We start from the raw sequence: 20339 nt of genomic DNA, 5'->3' as shown, positions 1-20339 counted from the left end.
TGCACCCATTCCTGTTGTTCAGAAAAGGCACGTACACATAAAAAGGATGCGTAGACATAAAAACAGGCCTGAAATGTGCATGCACAACATCTCACAGAAGAACTGTGATTTAAAAAGAAATACTTAGTGTGAAAACAAACGCACATTTAAACAAGGTTTGAGGCATCCGTATCCCTTCAAAAGATTGCGGGAGAGAGAGCGGGAATTAGTGACATCATGTGGTGAAGTACGGAATTGCAGCCAAATGCGTAAACCTTCCCAAAGTATATTCATTCATACTGCATAAACTAAGATTAAACTATTTTAAAATTTATAATAAATATAAAATATAATATAAAATAATTTATAATATAATAAAATGTAAATATACTTGTTGAAATATATATTTGTCTTTCTATGTATAAAGTTTTAATGCTTGTCATATCTTATTCAACTTTAATTATTTTTTTATGTTGACTTTTGTATTTCAGTTTATTTATTTACATTTTATTTGTATTATCTGGTTTGTTTTATCTCACAGTTTAAAAATCTAAAGCTGCTATGTATAATTCTTCTTCTTCTTCTTCTTCTTCTTCTTCTTCTTCTTCTTATTATTATTATTATTATTATTATTATTATTATTATTGTAAATATTGTAAAAACAAAAATAAATAATAATAATAATAATAATAATAATAATTATTATTATTATTATTATTATTATTATTATTATTATTATTATTATTATTATTATTATTATTATTATTATTATTGTTCTTGTTATTATTATTAATGGTAGTAGAAGTAGTAATATTATTAATAATAATAATAATAATAATAATATTAATATTATTTTCAAGTCTTGTCACTGGGGCTGTACTTTATATGTACACACACTTTTATAAATCTGAATTTGGTAACGCTTCTTATGACATGCATAATACCTTATAATGACTGTAATAAGCCTGTATATTAACTCATAAGTACTTACAGCGGCATTCATAACACATTATAAACTACATGTGTTAGGGTTTATAAAGAAAGGGCTTATAATGCCTTATAATATCTGTCCATAAGTACATTGTACAATGTTGTGTTGCAATGCACTATAACACAGATGTGGTATATGGTGTTATAATGCCTTATAACATGCAGCTATGATTATAAAAAAAAAAAAAAAAACTATAAAGCCTTATATACAGTCATTACTGACTTTAAGTGAAGTGTGTTTTCAAATGCCTACAGTGAGGCATGATAACATTTACTTCACGTTTAAAACACACTACACGTAAAGCTAGGAAAGAGCACTCATAATGCTCTATAAGACATTACAGTGAGGCATAATAAAATGTACTTCACATTTAAAAGTATATGAAGTCTCACTTCACTTAAAGTCAGTGATGACTGTATATAAGGCTTTATAATGTGTTACGCACTTTTATAAAAGCTTAATTTGAAAAATCATTGCTGCATATTATAATGCATTATACCAAAATATACCAAATCTGTGTTATTGTGCATTACAACACTCCGTTGTACAATGTACTTATGAGCTATTATACAGGGTTATTACAGTCATTATAAGGTATTATGCATGTCATATAATGCATTATGAATACAGGGTTCAAAGGAATTTTTTTTTTTGGCATACACTATTTCCTGTTTTTGTGCGTGCGCACACTTTCACGCCAGAAGCTACGCAGTGTTTTATAAATGAGGCCCCTGGACTTTCAAACCAACAATTTAGTTACTCACAAGGAGTTGAATGCATTAGTTCAGTCTCTGCTTAACTGAAAACCTGGCAATCAAAAGCCCTCAGATTTGGTTTTGTCTGTTAGCAAAGGTGAAAAAAAGACATATAACATGAATTACTCAAGTAGAAGTATAGAAACAAGGGTTTAAAAATGCTAAATAAAATACAGTAGAAGTTGAACTTATCAGCTCAAGCTTTTTACTCAAGTAAAAATGTAAAGGTACTGGTTTCAAAACTATTTAAAATATAAAAATAAATGTAATATAAAAAAAAGCTCCCAGTGTCCCCCAACAGCCTCAAAACAAACTTTGCTAGAAGCCATAAGGACTACTTTATTTTTCGCTCTATTAGGCACACTATCGATAAACGTTCATTTTATGGTCTATTTTTTATGGTCTATATACACAAGGCACATTATAAGGATTACATGATTAAAAGATGCATTATATTTATAGTCAAACGAGCACTGGATGTTAATCTACACAAATGAATTGTCTCCTGAAAACTGTTTATTTGTGTGAGTAAAGCGCTTCAGTTTATCTACAGTAAGCTTAGATTTCCAGATTTCTACTAAGGCTAACCAGACCAGGAATTGTTATAATCAACTATCTGCTAAAAAAAAAAAAAGCTTTGTTATAACTGAGAAACCTGAGTAAGAGAAAGAGATCTGACTGCTAGAGGCCTGCAGGTTCCCATATCAAGCTCTATCACCATTTTTTAAAAGAAGAGTAATTGAATTTCTATTTGCAGGGTTTGTACGGTCATGAAAAACCTGGAAAAGTTATGGAATTTGAAAAAAAAAGCAATTTGCAGACCTGCATAAGTTTTGGGAAAAATACAAATACAGGAAGTTTGGTCTACAAATCTTTGTGTTTTTTTTATTTTATTTATCAGCATAGACATGTTTGAGCTAACAAATCAAAGGTCAGTTTAGAGGTAACTCAGTAATTTAGCCCTACACACTGCTCTCAGCTCTCAGGATCTGACACACAATTTACTATTAAAGATTGTGTGTCAACATTTTTAGCAGATTCATTTTAGACCTTCTATAATCAATTTTGATTATAGCTTTAGTTGGATTTTGGTTGGACATTTTAAAAATCATATAGTCATGAAAATTAGCCTTGAAGACATGGAAAAGTCATAAAAAATATATAAAATCATGTACATTTATTGGTTAAAAAGTGTATGAACTCTGTATTTGTCAACAAGGATGTAGAGGAAGACACTATATAGGGTGGAAATTATATAAAGTGATTTTTTTTAAACTATGAATGCACTTTCATTTTATTTCAAATATAAACTACAAACTGAACAATTACTGTATATGGGACTGAACCTGTTAGTTTGTTTAATTATAGATCCTAATTTTAACCTACAATGATCTTATATGCAAAAAAAAAAAAAAGTTATATATCATATTTCCCTTAAAAAAGGTCCAATCTTGAAAACTGGTCATCAGTTTGACCTTGTGTCCAGCTTTTTTTTTTTTACTTTAAGCAATGTCCAGTATCCAGTAATTTTTTTTTAGTAAGCCTCATTAGATCCTCCTCACAAAATCCCAATGAAAACCATTTGCGTCACTTCACACACCTGTTTATTTGACACCTTTGATTGCTATGTTCACTTCACTTCACCTGAAGAGCTTGTTATTAGCCCACAGTCACTGCTGCCCGCGGCGTGTAGGTGCTAATGAGTTCTCAGGGGGGAGGGGTTGTGCCAAGTGTTGACAGGTAAATGTTATCATAATAGGCCAATGAGTGTTATAAACAATCCAGACAATTAACGGTTTCAAATGGTCTCAGCTGAATAGAGCAGACCAGGCATTGCATCATGAATGGTCCACTGATGTACAGTTCTTATGTAGACTCAAAGGTCACTCCTAATAAAAATGACAAGGTCAAAGTCAAATTATGCAGGTTAAATGGTAACAACATAGTAACAACCATTTTATTAATATTAAAAATGGGGGGAAAAGCATTGTTTATTGCTCTCACATGCTACCTTTAACTTTGGAACTGCTTATAAATCAAATGCTAAGCTGGATCAGGGGTTGTGAGCAGTTGTAAGCACTTAAATATTATTAGTGTTAATAAAAACCTTTTCTTTTTTTTCCAGGCCAGACTTAATATGTAGAGAATCAAGCTTTGGATCATAATAATGCTGGTTTAGACCATTGGACCTCATTTTTCCTTCTGAGATAAGTTGTCCTCACATAAGTCACATAAATAATAACCAATCTATATCACTATATCCTAGTGCTGGATCCTCACTGTGTATATTTACTACCACAAATAGGAATAATTGGGATGCTAAATTATGTTTTAGTGTTATTATAATGCAATCAAGGAAGAGCATATACTTTGCCAAGAAATAATATTCCCCTCCTTAAATATTTCTTTTGTTGTTGCTTTTTTTTCATACTTACATTTTTCAGATCATCAAATGAACTTTAATATCAGGCAAAGATTACCTGAATAAACACAAAAAAAAAATCAGTTTTTAAATTATAATTTCATATATTAAGGGGAAACAATTTATCCAAACCTGGACCTTGCCCATCCATGAATTACCTGTGATTATTTACACGTTTTGGAAAGCTGAGTTCAATTTCACTATTAACCACAACCAGGCCTGATTGCTACTTGTAGAATCAAGAAATCACCTAAATAGAATTTGTGACAACACGAAACAGATAAAAGTCTCAAAAAAAGCAACACATTCTGCCCTGATCTGAAGAAAGTCAAAAACAGATGAGAAAACAAAGTCATTGATCATCTATCAGTGTAAAAAAAAGTCATTTTTAAGGCACAGTAAGAGCTATTATTCACAAATAGAGAAAACATGGAACTTTTATGAACTTTCCCAGGAGTGACCAGCCTGTTGTAATTACTCCAAAAGGGCATGGACAACTCATCCAGGAGGTCACAAAAGAACCCAGAACAACATTTTTAAAAAAATGCTAGCCACATCCGCCTTAGTTAAGGTCAGTGTTTATGATTCAATAATAAGAAAGAGACTGGGCAAGAGTCTAGGTGTCCATGGGATATTTTCAAGGCCAAAAACACTGCTGACCTTAGAAACTTCTAGATGATCTTCTGTGGACTGACAAGACCAATATGGAACTTTTTTTGGAGGTGTGTGACCTGTTGCATCCCATTACATACATAAACTTCCTCCTCAGAGATGTGAAAGACTTATTGGCAGTTATCAGTAAGCTTGATCGCAGTTGTTGGCACAACCAAGTTATTAGGTTTAGGGGCAAATACCTTTTTCTCATATGGCCACGTTTGGTTTGAATGCATTTTTTCCCTTAATAAATGAATTATCATTTATAACCTGTTTTTTTTATTCACCCAGATTATCTCAGTCTGATATAAAAATGTGCTTTTTAATCTGACAAAATGTAATATAGTAACAAAAAGAAAAACAAAAGGGCTAATTGTTCACAGCACTGTATATCTTAGTCCTAACTGAGTTAAATGTAATTGTTGTCTGCGGCATTTTCTTTTAATATTCACTGTAACCCTTGAACTGAGCCAGAAACAAACAAAGGAGAGAGAAGAAGCATCTAGTTGTCTATCTATTGATCTATTTATAACACTCTCAACTTTATTGTGGTTGCGAGATGTTTTTTTTTTTTCTGTGTAGGCAGAAGAAAAACTGGAGATTAAGATTATGCATAATAATATAACAGAAGGTAAAATTCTAAAAAGTCTTAAACAGCTCTACCCACTTTCTATACTACCAGTTGCACAAAACTAGATCTCCACAACCTGTATGTTTAGAGAGGTCATCAGATGTTGTCTAAGAAGGTTTGCTTTGATCAATTGTTAAAAAAAATGAGAGGCACCAATTAAAAAAGTAGGAGAAGTAAGAGAAGTGGGTTTGGGGATGAAAGGTAATTGGCAGGGCCATCTGGATGTTGGCAATGGGAGGTAAGGCAGGTGGTTATAAGTACATCCATTGTACTGCTGTGCAGTAAATGGCTATGAACTGTAATTTCTTAACAAAGAAAACCTCAGCTATATCAGCTTTCTGTGGGTAAGACTGGGCCATGTGGCCTGGCAAACTCACCATCTGTTCTGCAGTAGTTGGCAGTTTATATCAGTGGTAAAAATGAAGATGATCTATGTGAGCTTTTCTATGTGACGCTTTTGAGAGCAGTTCGTGTTTGGGGTTTATTCATACTGCTGAAAAATATCAGAGACGTGTAACTAAGTTTAAGGGCCATTCAACTGAATGGGTGTCATTTCTGTCCATAGGAAATTACATGTAGAAATGTGCACACAAAATAACTTTAAAATACATTTTATTATTAAGCATAGTGTCTTGTACTTTGACCTAATTGCAAAAGTAGGAAAAGTTAATTAAAAAAATAATAGGCATGCAACACTGAAAAAATAGCATTTGTTACCTGTCCCGACTCTCTAACTAAAAAACTTTACCATGAAATATAATTATTAAAATCCTTCAGAGATTTTTTTTTCATATATACTTTAAAAATATATTTTTTTAAATATTTAAGTTTGTCTCGTTGAATTTTTGAGCATGGTTCTCAACTTTAACAAGATTCCCAGTAGCTGCACTGATCACACAGCCCCACAGCATGATAAAAACACCACCAAATGTTACTGAGGGGAGCAGTAAAGTGTTTGTCTTGGAATGCTGTGTTCTTTTGCCGTCATGCATAAACAAAAACCACCCTCCAAATAACTCAAAATTTTATTTTCATCAGTCCACAGCAGCACCTTAATCCAAAATGAAGCTGGCTTGTCCAAATCTGCTTTATCTTTAGCATACCTCAAGTGACTCTGTTTGTGGCGTGTGTTCACAGAAAAGGCTTCTTCTGCATTAATTTCTCTCCCATACAGCCTCTCCTTGTGTAAAGTGCACTGAATAGCTGAACGATGCACAGCAACTCCATCCATCTGCAGCAAGATGATGATGTACGTCTTTGAAGCTGGTCTGTGGTTGTGGTTGACTATGACTGTTCTCACCATCCTTCTCCTCTGCTTATCTGAGATTTTTCTTGGTCTGCCACTTCAGGCCTTAACTAGAATTGTGCAAGTGGTCCTTCCATTTCCTCACTATGATCCTCACAGTGAAAACTGACAGCTGAAATCTCTGAGATTTGAGCTTTTTGTATCCGTCCCCAAGACCATGATCTTGAGTTTATGAATCATTGTTTTCAGGTCATTTGAGAGTTGTTGTTTTGTAGCTCCCATGATGCCAAAAAGGGACAAACACTTACAGTTGGGCACCTTAACCCTTTCTCATAATTAGATCCACCTGTGTGAATGTACTGTAGGTCAAGGGTCAATGAGATTACCAAACAAATTTTATGTTCCAATACTCGAATTCTAATTTAGTTTAAATAATTATTGCACTCTGTATGTAAGTTCTTTGAACGTTAGTTAATTTCTTTTAGCGTTCTTCTGCTATATGATACTGTATATTTAACTGAAATTGCTGATCCAAACAACCAATGATTTATAAAGGAAAATCATACAAAAAATGATCAGGGTGCCCAAACTTTTTCATATCACTGTATCTACTCTATGTATCAAACTAGCCAATCATGAGTTAGTGGGAGGATTCATACTAATGCGTATAAGAAGGCATGTCCAGCAGGCAAGTTTACCAGTTATGTATTACTAAACAACATTGTTAGATCAGCTGCAGAAGAAGATCTCTAGTTTTTGGATGGATATCATAGAATTCCAGCAAAACATCACAGTTCAATACTGCTTCCCTGACAACAATATGTCTTGCAAAAAGGACATCCAATCAGGCCCTGGGAATGTATTGGTATTAGTTTTCCTCTCATGTATATCTGTGTGTACTGTGATTTTGAACTTGTTGGTGATTATATCAATCTCTCTCTTCAAGCAGCTCCACACTCCAACCAACCTGCTCATCCTCTCTCTGGCTGCAGCAGATCTTCTCGTGGGAATGTTTGTTATGCCTGTGAACATAGTGCAGATGAGAGATTCCTGTTGGTATTTTGGAAAAATGTCATGCTCTGTTTTTCAAGCAATCAATTCTGTCTCAGTATCATCCTCTCTCTGTAGCCTGACGTTTATCACAGTTGATCGGTACATTGCTGTCTGTGACCCTCTGCTTTATTCTACTAGAGTCACATTTTATAAAACGGTTTTATTAGTAATTCTAGCTTGGTCATTCTGTTTGTTGTACGTCATCATATTTTTGTATTTTAATGACCTCCTTCTTCCATCTCAGATATCCACTAATTGCTATGGGGAATGCATGATGGTCATAAAAAAATCCTGGATGATTGTCGACCTGGTAATTTTTTTTCTGACTCCTTGCTCTACCATACTGGTCTTGTATTCGATCATTTTTTCTGTGGCAAGACATCAAGCTAGAGCTGTCACAACTGTAAAAAAAGGCTTTTCAAAGAAACGTGGGCTTAAAATCTCAAACTCCTCTGAAAGCAAAGCAGCAAAAAAAATAGGTGTTGTGATTTTTGTTTATCTCGCTTGTTATATACCGTTTTATATAAGTTCATTGTCTGTGGAGAGTTTGACCTCTTGGTCGATTGTGTGGACTGTGTTCGGTTGGCTAGTCTATATGAACTCTGCTATAAACCCATTGACATATGCCATGTTGTATCCATGGTTCAGAGCATCAGTGAAGTTTATTGTAACTTGTAGAATATTTGAATCTGCAAGGTTAAACTTGTTTCCAGAAAATGCATAACTAATAGGTCGAGATAATGTAACTAATGTACTACGAAATTACTTGACTATATATATATATATATATATATATATATATATATATATATATATATATATATATATATATATATATATATATATATATGTTAAATTTTAAATCTGGTCTACAATCATCTTTTTTTTAATGTTTTATTTTTTTTCTCCTATAAAACTCCTATAAACTATATAACTAATCATAAATGTAACTGATCATAACTTTTTTGTACATGTATTAAAATATATAATATGTGGCATGTCCAAAGTAGTGCTGTATTACATTTGTTATGGTTTATTTTATCATTTTTGCAATGTCTGAGAAGCCATAATAACATTGATGGATATGTGTATATGTGCATGTTTATATGTTCACACTATGTTTACACTTCAAATACAAAATGTATTAATTAAACATAGGTGTCCAATTTGTTTTCTTGTCTTTTTTCTTATTTTTAAATGGTGACACAGCTCCCATCAACTGCCATCAGATATTAAATCAAATACTGAGTATTGGCCTAACTGCTGAAACTAGACTGTTTTGTTTTTTTTTTTTTTTTTTTTTTTTAGCAAGACGATATCTTAATATTGTATGTTCTGTATAATCAATATACTGTGCATCATAAGAAATATACATTTGAAAAAAGCATGCCGATTCCAGTCCTCTGAACACGAACCCCACAGAAAACCTATTGTTTGTGCAAAAGTGCTCAACATTAAATATGTCAGCATTTGATTCAGTGACAGGTGTGAATCTCTTAAACAACAATAACCAATAAACTGAACTCTTCCACTACTGGTGGTCCATCATCGAGCTATTAACCCCCTGTCGCCCATGGACTTGAGGGTTCATAAAATGAGATGATTCTTGATGCTCCTATTAAAATCTTTGCAATAATACAAGCCAGGAACATGATTCAAACACTTTCTAAAAACATTGTGTCTGTCCTTTTTGAAGGCATATTATTGCATCATCATATATATCATATAAGATGCACATACTGAGTTACAAGGCTAAGTATTGGGTTGAGTTTTTTTTTTCAGATTTATATCAAACCACACTGCCTGATTTAATTCTTTGTTTCACAGAAGAAGCCAGTTAAATTGGATGACTGCATTTAAAATCCTACCAAAATGATACAATCAGATCACAACTTCTTAGGGATTTCCAGTGTGCCTATTGGTCAATTTCACCTAAAACTGATTGATGCACAAAATCTACCAATTACAGATGGCAGACATGTGACTTATACAAATCCACCAATTTCTCAGCTGGAAAGCAGTTCAGTTTGTGGACCCCAGAGGTTTAATATCACACAGTGATTGCAGAAGGCGAACGCCCAAAATAACATTCAGAAGTAGTGGAAATGGGGGAAAAAGTATTCAGTAGGCCCAGTAGCTGTGGGAGAACCATCATGGTCACTGCTATGGACGCTGTTCTGTAACAAGCCCAAATTTATTGCAGGACCTTCAGGTAAAGTCTCCACTCCGTGGGTTTATAGGGAGTCTGTGATTAAATGTAGAGTTTCTAGGAAATGAGTTGCTGTTAGCGACTCTAGCTTGGGTTGTGATCACTTCAGCAGTAGACACACCAGATAAAGGGCCGAGGGGGACCAGGTTCCACTTTGGCAATTTATGTAATAGACTATGGTCCAGTTGTCCAATAAGATAAAAATGTGGCAACCCTGTGTCTGCAGAAATAGTTTAAAGGGACACTAAACCCCCTGATTTCAGCTGACTTCACCCCTGGCTCAGTTTTTTTAGAAACATGCTAAAAAATAGGAGAAGTACTTTGAGAGGGGCTCCGCAGTGATGTTTGCAGTTAGGGGTGGGGCAGGAAGGAAGAGCCTGCCATTTTTCACAGCTAATGTGTTATAGTTTAGAACATGGGTATACTTTCACCTAAAAAGGAAAGCATTATACTTTCTGGGCATTCTACTCCAACTGGCACTATATATTAATATATATATATATATATATCTACGCAAGCTACGCCGCTGGGCTCCTTCGCTAGCTACACCACTGGGAAGCTACGTCGATGGTCTTCTATGCTAGCTACGCAACAGGTCTTCTATGCTACCTACGCCGCTGGAAAGCTACGCCGCCGGGCTCCTTCGCTAGCTACGACACTGGGAAGCTACAATGCCGGTTTTCTCCGCTAGCTACTCCGCTGGGAAGCTATGTCGCCGGGTTCCTTTGCTAGCTACACCACTGGAAAGCTACATCGATGGTCTTCTATGCTAGCTACGCAAAAGGACTTCTATGCTACCTACGCGGCTGGGAAGCTCTAGCACAGTAGAACCTGTGAGGGCACTGCAGAGGCAGATATAACAGTTATGAAAGCGTTTTTTTAAGGGTTAGAAAAGGTTTTTACAATGTCTGATATGTTTTATTAATTCAAAGGAACACATTTCATCTATTAATGGAAAAAAATATCCGACAGCTGTACGTGGCTACCCAAGCACACGTGACAGATGAGGTTGAAACCCATCCATATCTGAAGGAAAAAAAAGCTCTAGTAGGCCCACTGACAAGAGTGGATTTTGGCGTAATGAAACCTTTAAAAATATTGAAGACACAATGCTACACTAGATTTTAAAATTATGTTTCAGTCATAATTAGTCATTTCAGTCAGTTTGGCAAAAGTATAGATTTGGCCTCAGTATTAAAAAAATAATAAGACCACGTGAGTGACAAGAGGATTTTTTTGGAACTGAAGTCCTTTCTTTAGAACAAATATCTTTTAAACACTAGTTTCCATTAAATCTGGAAACAATACAAGAAAAAAAAGATAGAATAACCAAGTTTAATAAAATTATGGCAGCACTAGTTTGCAGCCTTTTCCATGCTGATGGAAGAGTTTTGATAGCTCTTTTTTTCCGTGAGGTTCTAAGAAATCTTCTTTAGTCAAGGCACAGCACACATTTGTATGGGCCTGTCAAAATTCACAACAGATTGCTATCTTCCTAACTAACATACTGTGAAAAAGAGTAGTTTACCATTTTAAATGATCTCATAGTTCATGACATTTTATGGTGAATATGAACGATGGTATTTTTTGGCTTGTATATTAAATAAAAAAAAATCGAATTATTTTATTTGAGGCGTTTTTGCTCATAATTACCATTGGTGTAAACATACATTAGTGGAGAGCTGGTTATGATAACCTATTAGACATCTTTGTAAAAGATAAACCCTACACTCTGTATTTCAGGAATATATTTATTTATTAATTATTCATCAGATCCAATGACGCAATGCTGTAAGAGTTTAATTAGTGGCTCATCTCTCAGTGGGAGGATTCAAACTAGGAGGATAAAAGGCATGTGCACAAGACGCGTTTACTACTTTAGCCTCATGAACACCACAGACTGATGAATAGGAAGCTCTGTATTTTTTTTTTTTTTTTGTATGATGGATATCATAGAATATCAGCAAAACATCACAGTTCAATACTGCTTTCCTGACAACAACTCTTCTTGCAAAAAGGAGGTCAGATCAGGCCCTGGGAATGTATTTCTATTCATTTTCCTCTCATGTATATCTGTGTGTACTGTGATTTTGAACTTGTTGGTGATTATCTCCATCTCTCACTTCAAGCAGCTCCACACTCCAACCAACCTGCTCATCCTCTCTCTGGCTGCAGCAGATCTTCTCATGGGAATGTTTGTTATGCCTGTGAATATAGTGCAGCTGAGAGATTCCTGTTGGTATCTTGGTAACATTGCATGCACTGTTATCACAGTGATCACTTTTGTTTCAATGGCAGCATCTCTCTACAGCATGGTTTTCATTGCAGTTGATCGGTACATTGCTGTCAGTGACCCTCTGCATTATTCCACTAGAGTCACATTATATAAATCTGTTTTACTGCTAATCCTAGCTTGGTCATTCTGTTTGTTATATAGCATCATATTTTTGTATTTTAATGACCACCTTCTTGAGTCTCAGATATCAAACAGCTGTTATGGAGAATGCGTAGTGGCCCTAAAAAAACCCTCAATAATTGTTGATGTCATTCTTTTTTTTCTGGCTCCTTGCTCTACTATACTGGTCTTGTATTCATTAATCTTTATTTTGGCAAGACAACAAGCAAGAGCTGTTAGAGCTGTGAGGAATGGCACTTTAAAAAGGCATGAAGGTAAATTCTCAAACTCTACCGAAACCAAAGCAGCAAAAACATTAGGAGTTGTGATTTTTGTTTATCTTACTTGCTGGATACCATTATATTTAAGCTCTGTGTTGGCGGAAAGTGTGACAACTTTGTCAGTACTGTGGATTCTGTTTGCTTGGCTCGCATATTTAAACTCATCCTTTAACCCAATAATGTATGCCATATTCTATCCATGGTTCAGAACATCAGTTAAGTTTATTGTAACATGCAGAATATTCGAATTTTCATCTTCAATCTGTAATTTATTTCCAACAAATGTTTAATTGTTTAGATTTAAGTTGCACTTAGATGTGCTTTATCAATAGAGAGCATGATACATTAATCCTAAATGCTGAATAAATGGTGTGTTCTTTTAACCAAGATGAGGTTATATTAACGGTGTAATATATCCATGATAAATGTGGAATCTGTTCTACGTCCTGTTGATTCTCATACTAGGATCTTCTTTATTTCCCTAAAATAAGATATTGTCAGAATAAATAGGGCAACATACTTTAATATGTAATAAGTTATCATACAGCCATTAAGTTTGCATGCAGCACATGCAAAAGGGATGTTTTGTTAATATGTTGTTGTGTTGTGTCCATCCTTTTCAATTCAGTAAATAAATACAAATTCTGAATAATTTGTGCTGAACAGAATATGCTTTTTGAACAGAGATGCCCAGACTTTTACATACAGCAAAATAAGTGAAGCATACAAGAACTTGCACTAAGAGGAATGTGTAGAAAAAACATAAAGAATATTTTGTCTTTTTTTAGCAGACAGTGCTTACAGTTCAGTCACTGTTCAGACGTCTGCCTTGAAGAGGAGATGCAAACATAAAACATAATGAATTTACTGTAAACAATGGGTTCTGCTGAAGTACGTTTAAATCATATTGTCCATAATCGTCCATAACTGAAAAAAAGGCAGAAGCATGAGCATTAGCATTTTATCCATTGGTTGCATTCATTATGCCATACTCTCTATTAACTGTCCTCAAACTTTGTAACTAAAGGGGAAGCTTACTGTTCTTCAGTCTTCTGAGAGGCCAGACTTAAAAAAATAAAAAAAAACATTAAGTTACTTATTAAGTAAACAGTCAGTGTCAGGTTCCATCAAACGTTCATCAAATTATCTGGATCTGGTTGGACACTAAAGCTGTTTCATCCTGAAAAAAAGTCTGCTCACAGATGTAGCTCAATTTGAGTGCATGTTTTTTTCTTAGGGTCAGTCAAATTACTGTACTTTATTGCATCTTTGAGGTTGTCAAAATGTTATAAATCTATTATAAATTGGATCAATGCAGTCTGCTTTTTGCCTGAAATTTGTATCGTAAAATGTCCAAAACCTCCATACACTTTTCAGTTGGGAATACAAGTGCAAGTAAAGGCTCCTCAGCTGCCCTTTTTAGTGTATGTTTAAGGAGGAGTCCCAGTTTTACTTCAAACGCCTTTACATATGAATGCATGTCGCAGATGAGTCTTCCCTTGCCTTGGAGCTGAACATTAAGACTGTTAAGTAGGTCAGTTACATCTGTTAAAGAAAGCAAGGTGCCACAGAAATCTGTGGTCACACTCGTTAACTCGTCAGCCCAATTCAGACCTTAATGCACCACTATTTGGTCAACATTTCTGTAGATGTCCTCTCCTATTCCCTTGATGTTTAGTTGTCCAGAAAGCTCCTCTGTTACTTCGAACTTATGATTAGTTCCGTGGATGAAAATCAACAGTTGCACCATCTGCCTATTGCCCAGAGGTCCCAGGCAAAATGATGGACTACCAAAAGTCCTTAAATAGCCAGCATCCTTACCAGCAGTGTTGGGAAGGTTCCTTTTAAAATGTAATCCCTTACAGATTACTGATTACATCACTCAAAATGTAATTTGTAACGTAATCAGTTACATTACTTCAAGTGAGTAACGTAATCTGATTACTTTGGATTACTTTTTCGTTTTTTTAAGCCTGAATGAATGTAGCAAACACATATTGCATATTATTATTTTATTTTTCTTTCCAGTTAACAAATAGATAAACAAATAAAACAGCCTTTTCAATCACTCTATAAAAATACGTATGAAACCATTTCATCAAACAATTTTATAAAACACTTCTATAAATTGATGATAAAACCATTAAAAACCAAACAATGTAACAACAACTGTAAGCTATCTATTTGCAGGTTTGCCACCAGTGTTAATTTTGACAACAAATTTTGATTTAGTCTTAGTCATAGTTTTGTGATGAAAATAGCATTTAGTTTTAGTCACAATTTAGTCATCTGAAATGTTTTTAGTTTTAGTCGACTTAATGTCATAAGAATATAGTCTACTAAAATTACAGTAAATTTAGTCGACTAAAATGTAAAGGGTGTAAATGTAAATGCTTTTTCATCAGTTCCCTTGAATTATTAACTATACACTTATATGAAATGAAACGTTTAATAACCACTTGAGTAATATTGTTAATGTTTGAATGTGAAATATATTTATATATGATTTAATGTATATTATTATTATTATTATTGTAGGTGTGTGACTATACATATTTTACATTTAAAAATTTGTTTTAGAAATCAGGTCATAAAACATCTGAATAGTTAAATTATAGTTTGAACAGAGCTGTGGAAGCAAAAACAACTTTTAAATTATCTAGTTTAATCTCCAGCAGTAACTCAGCTCACCTACTGTAGCTACAGTCTATAAATGAGATCAAAAACACACATTCACACACTGTCCTGTAGAGATGCTCTCAGGATGTACTGAGAGACTTCATGAGTTAAAGTGAGAAACTTATGAGAAAGTGCTGTAAGGAACTTTTGGGTTCATAGATTGACTTATTTTATTGTTTTATTTTCGTTATATTATTGAGTTCCTTTCTGACCTGTTCCTGCTTTAACACTAGCTATATCTTTCCCACTGTGAGACTAAACAGATGATCTGATCTTAATGAGTGAGTTCTGTATCAGTTCTGTGTTTTAGTGCACTGCCGAGTTAAACACACCATCTGCTCATGAAATAACATCAGCTGATCTCTGCATGGAGATCTGTGTGACTCTGCTCTGCAGAAGCTGAAAGATTAGTGGTGTTTTTACCGGAGATGGAGTCGCTCCACACGGTTTACATGTTATCTTGTTTTTCGCGACGTCAAAGGAGAAATATATCGCCTCTCCCCTCTCTCTCTCTCTCCCTGCTGAACACTGTCGAGTTAACTTCCAGTCGAGCTCCGTAACGACAGGTTAATTCCCGGGTTTGTAACTGAGCGCGCGGCGCTACTGCAGGAGAGGCGGGTACTGATTGGATGAGTACCCCGCTTGTCCCGCCTCTCTACCTTCGCTAAAGTAGCAGTGATTGGATCTCTTCCTAACTGGTCCCTACCTTTCACAGAACTAACTCAGTTCTGATTGGATTTCGTCCCTGCCAAACATTTTCGTCTCGTTTTTATTCGTCTACGAAAATGTCAGTTAATTTCGTCTCGTTGTGTGTGCGGAGCCGCTGTCTGCCCCTCCTACCGTCTCGCTGCCTGCACGCACACAGACACCGCTGCACACACAAATAGGGAGGAGTGATGGCGTTTTGTCAGTGTTGGATTGGAAGAGCAAAAATAGGAAAGTACCGCAATGTAATCCATTTATTTTAGCAGAGTAACTGTAATCTGATTACCATTTATTCAAGCAGTAACTGTAACGGATTACAGTTACTCATAAATTGTAATCTGATTACGTAACGCCGTTACATGTAATCCGTTACTTCCCAACACTGCTTACCAGATATTTTTTTTTATTTGTTGGGGTACCCCTGCTTACCTTGTCTTGTCTGCCATTGAGCACAATTTACATCCAAGGACCTTTGGAAAGATTTATTGGCCAGCATCCACACCCTGTCCACAATGCAATGCAATCAGACAATCCAGAGATAACAAGAGCGTGTTGCTCAGGTACAGGAAAACGTAAAAAAAAAAAAGAGCTCAAAATAAACAGGTGATATACGAGTCCATCAGAGTTATCAAGTACAAGACAAGAATGTGGTTAAGGACTCAGGACTTGAGTTCGATTTCTTTGCCAAACCATTGCTGTTGGTCAGCTTCTTCCGAGCCTGCTTCAGGGATTTATTGAAGCTTTCCATTATGCCATCAGTTTGAGGGTGACATGGTGTTGTATGAATCCATTTACTGCCTTACATGGTAAATTCTGCGTGAATCTGCTTAGAAGCAAAGTTTGGTACCTCAATCTGTCAGTTTTACTCTTCAGGTAAGTTGCATTAGGGCATTGACAAATTGACAATCTGCCATGTTTTTACATATCTAAGCAGGAAACCTTCTGGATACTTCCTAGTATACATATTCATAGTCACATACTACCTGATGTAGCAGTTGCCATTTTTAGTTTAAGTTAATGGACCTACAACATCCATGGTTATGAGGGGTACGTTTTGCAGCCCTGTCATCTTGGTCCCATAAAAGGACTGAGGTCTTTGCTGCTGTGTTAACTTTTTTCAAGTTAATTGCTGTTTCAGCCTTTGACCCATGCCACAAGTACCACTTAGCCAGTCACCCAAAATACTTGCAGCTTCAGGACTGTATCATTTTCAGACAATGCCTTTTGGCCTTAATGCTGCAACTTTTTAATGGCTCATGAATGCAGGTATGTGAGGTACAGAGGCGTTTGCAGCTGCTTATGTTGACAATGACACCATTTCCTGTGCCAAGAGGGAGGAGCATCTATGACAGCTGAACGCCATCCTAATCTGACTGGAAACCTGGTTAAATGTCATTTGGCTTGCACCGAGGTTTCGTACCTTTGATTCATCCTGGGTGGAGGTCAGATTAGACCACAGGTGGACAAAGTCAATGCTATGAGGGCCACACCTCAACCCGTGATCAGGTTTTGCTGGCTGCTAGCATAGGTTCATCCCGGACTTTTAAATTAAAGCAACAGCAGTAACAGACCTTACAATAAATGGGCATGCTACAAAGAGACAAGTGTATGGCAGAGTGTGAAACTGCACCCAAGAAAACCATGCAAGAAACCAGTGGCCGCCAGTCCAGACTCAAAAGCCCTTTCAAAGCCCTTCTGTCTGCAAACTGATGTATCAGGCCAGGGATGTGAGTTAGGGTTCAATACCCCCATGAGGTCAGCTGCAGGGGGTGACGGTAAGATGTCCTCACAAAACCATTGCCCCCCACCGTGAGATGTACTGCACTGGGGGTAAAACATCCATGAAATGGAAGCACCAGGTGATGATCCTGCAGTTGACCATAAGTGCACCAGAGGAGGTGCACCAGGCAGAAATGCCAGGCAGAGACTCGCCATCTGTATGTTGTAATAACAGGGTATTCGCTGTAGTTCACAGAGGAAATTAGCTGAAAGGGAGCTCTGTAACTCAGATTAGGAGAGAGAGTCTGTAGCCGTATGTTTACCACACCCTGCCAAAGAATTCACCCTCAAAAGGTAGAATTTCATTGTTACAGTCGCAGAGGAACCCAAAGGGCCTCTGATGAACAGGATTAAAGAAGTTGCAATCCACCTCCAACAATGAAATCTCACAGATATCGTAAAAAAATCATATCAAGCTCTAGGTGGGCAAAAAAACTTCGAAAGTGAGGAGGGTGAGTAATGTGTGCACCCCCTTTTATTACTAGGGATGTGGTGTTACACGTGATCTTGTTGGTAATCAGGTCTTAATATATGGTATGCATGGGATTGTTGGGATTGTTTTCCACCACCTCAAGCACTCTGGTGGTCAATAGGCATGAAATATAACTGCAAAAATATCACCAGGCTCTGTACAAAATCATGCAAAAGTTTACAGGTCACATATTACCCATGGTTTAATGAGGTGACATTGACACCACAGATTTTTACTTTTTTAACTCTTTTAAATGACGTCATATTTCACAGGCATGTTCTGATAAAGATGAACAATAGTATATTTGAATAGAAAAAAAAGATCAAAAGGGTAAATTCTACAGTTTTTGCAAGCGTTCATCTACTGGCTCGTATCTCAGTGGGAGGATTCAAACTAGGTGTATAAAAGGCATGTGCAAAAGGCATGTTTTACCTGTTCAGCCTTACTGAACACCACAGGTGTATCAATCTGAAGCTCTGTGATTATTTATGATGGATATTATAGAATATCAGCAAAATATCACGGTTCAATACTGCTTTCCTGACATCAACTCTTCTTGCAAAAAGGAGGTCAGATCAGGCCCTGGGAATGCATTGCTATTCATTTTCCTTTCATGTATATCTGTGTGTACTGTATTGTTGAACTTGTTGGTGATTATCTCCATCTCTCACTTCAAGCAGCTCCACACTCCAACCAACCTGCTCATCCTCTCTCTGGCTGCAGCAGATCTTCTCATGGGAATGTTTGTTATGCCTGTGAATATAGTGCAGCTGAGAGATTCCTGTTGGTATCTTGGTAACATTGCATGCACTGTTATCACAGTGATCACTTTTGTTTCAATGGCAGCATCTCTCTACAGCATGGTTTTCATTGCAGTTGATCGGTACATTGCTGTCAGTGACCCTCTGCATTATTCCACTAGAGTCACATTATATAAATCTGTTTTACTGCTAATCCTAGCTTGGTCATTCTGTTTGTTATATAGCATCATATTTTTGTATTTTAATGACCACCTTCTTGAGTCTCAGATATCAAACAGCTGTTATGGAGAATGCGTAGTGGCCCTAAAAAAACCCTCAATAATTGTTGATGTCATTCTTTTTTTTCTGGCTCCTTGCTCTACTATACTGGTCTTGTATTCATTAATCTTTATTTTGGCAAGACAACAAGCAAGAGCTGTTAGAGCTGTGAGGAATGGCACTTTAAAAAGGCATGAAGGTAAATTCTCAAACTCTACCGAAACCAAAGCAGCAAAAACATTAGGAGTTGTGATTTTTGTTTATCTTACTTGCTGGATACCATTATATTTAAGCTCTGTGTTGGCGGAAAGTGTGACAAGTGTGTCAGTACTGTGGATTCTGTTTGCTTGGCTCGCATATTTAAACTCATCCTTTAACCCAATAATGTATGCCATATTCTATCCATGGTTCAGAACATCAGTTAAGTTTATTGTAACGTGCAGAATATTTGAATTTTCATCTTCAATCTGTAATTTATTTCCAACAAATGTTTATTTGTTTAGATTTAAGTTGCACTTAGATGTGCTTTATCAATAGAGAGCATGATACATTAATCCTAAATGCTGAATAAATGGTGTGTTCTTTTAACCAAGATGAGGTTATATTAACGGTGTAATATATCCATGATAAAAAACATGGAATCTGTTCTACGTCCTGTTGATTCTCATACTAGGATCTTCTTTATTTCCCTAAAATAAGATATTGTCAGAATAAATAGGGCAACATACTTTAATATGTAATAAGTTATCATACAGCCATTAAGTTTGCATGCAGCACATGCAAAAGGGATGTTTTGTTAATATGTTGTTGTGTTGTGTCCATCCTTTTCAATTCAGTAAATAAATACAAATTCTGAATAATTTGTGCTGAACAGAATATGCTTTTTGAACAGAGATGCCCAGACTTTTACATACAGCAAAATAAGTGAAGCATACAAGAACTTGCACTAAGAGGAATGTGTAGAAAAAACATAAAGAATATTTTGTCTTTTTTTAGCAGACAGTGCTTACAGTTCAGTCACTGTTCAGACGTCTGCCTTGAAGAGGAGATGCAAACATAAAACATAATG

The 20339-nt window shown here is 35.8% G+C and overlaps 3 protein-coding genes across 3 annotated transcripts; all 3 read left to right on the top strand.

Annotated features, from left to right (window-relative positions):
• Window positions 1-7409: 7409 nt before the first annotated feature.
• Window positions 7410-8478, top strand: LOC111194979 (trace amine-associated receptor 13c-like). Its single transcript, XM_022680697.2, has one exon. The coding sequence runs from the start codon at window positions 7439-7441 to the stop codon at window positions 8453-8455; it is 1017 nt and encodes a 338-aa protein (XP_022536418.2). The 5' UTR covers window positions 7410-7438; the 3' UTR covers window positions 8456-8478.
• Window positions 8479-11818: 3340 nt separating this feature from the next.
• On the top strand, window positions 11819-13453 carry LOC111194978 (trace amine-associated receptor 13c-like). Its single transcript, XM_022680696.2, has 2 exons — window positions 11819-11961; window positions 12073-13453. The coding sequence occupies exons 1-2, from the start codon at window positions 11881-11883 to the stop codon at window positions 12904-12906; spliced, it is 915 nt and encodes a 304-aa protein (XP_022536417.2). The 5' UTR covers window positions 11819-11880; the 3' UTR covers window positions 12907-13453.
• A 5289-nt stretch (window positions 13454-18742) lies between these two features.
• LOC125784925 (trace amine-associated receptor 13c-like) lies at window positions 18743-19883 on the top strand. The gene has a single exon (XM_049469121.1). It carries the CDS (start codon window positions 18743-18745, stop codon window positions 19805-19807), a length of 1065 nt encoding a protein of 354 aa, XP_049325078.1. The 3' UTR covers window positions 19808-19883.
• The last annotated feature ends 456 nt before the right edge of the window (window positions 19884-20339 follow it).

Source organism: Astyanax mexicanus, chromosome 20 (genome assembly GCF_023375975.1).
Source record: "Astyanax mexicanus isolate ESR-SI-001 chromosome 20, AstMex3_surface, whole genome shotgun sequence".
In the NCBI taxonomy this organism is placed as follows: Eukaryota; Metazoa; Chordata; class Actinopteri; order Characiformes; family Acestrorhamphidae; genus Astyanax; species Astyanax mexicanus.
This window is presented reverse-complemented; position numbering and strand designations above follow the sequence as displayed.

Excerpts from the sequence above, each read along its gene's own strand:
- LOC111194978 (XM_022680696.2), top strand. The coding sequence starts at position 11,881 with ATGATGGATATCATAGAATATCAGCAAAACATCACAGTTCAATACTGC. Across the intron at positions 11,962-12,072 it reads ACTCTTCTTGCAAAAAGGAG|CTCCACACTCCAACCAACCT; the intron begins GTCAGATCAGGC and ends CACTTCAAGCAG.
- LOC125784925 (XM_049469121.1), top strand. The coding sequence starts at position 18,743 with ATGGATATTATAGAATATCAGCAAAATATCACGGTTCAATACTGCTTT.
- LOC111194979 (XM_022680697.2), top strand. The coding sequence starts at position 7,439 with ATGGATATCATAGAATTCCAGCAAAACATCACAGTTCAATACTGCTTC.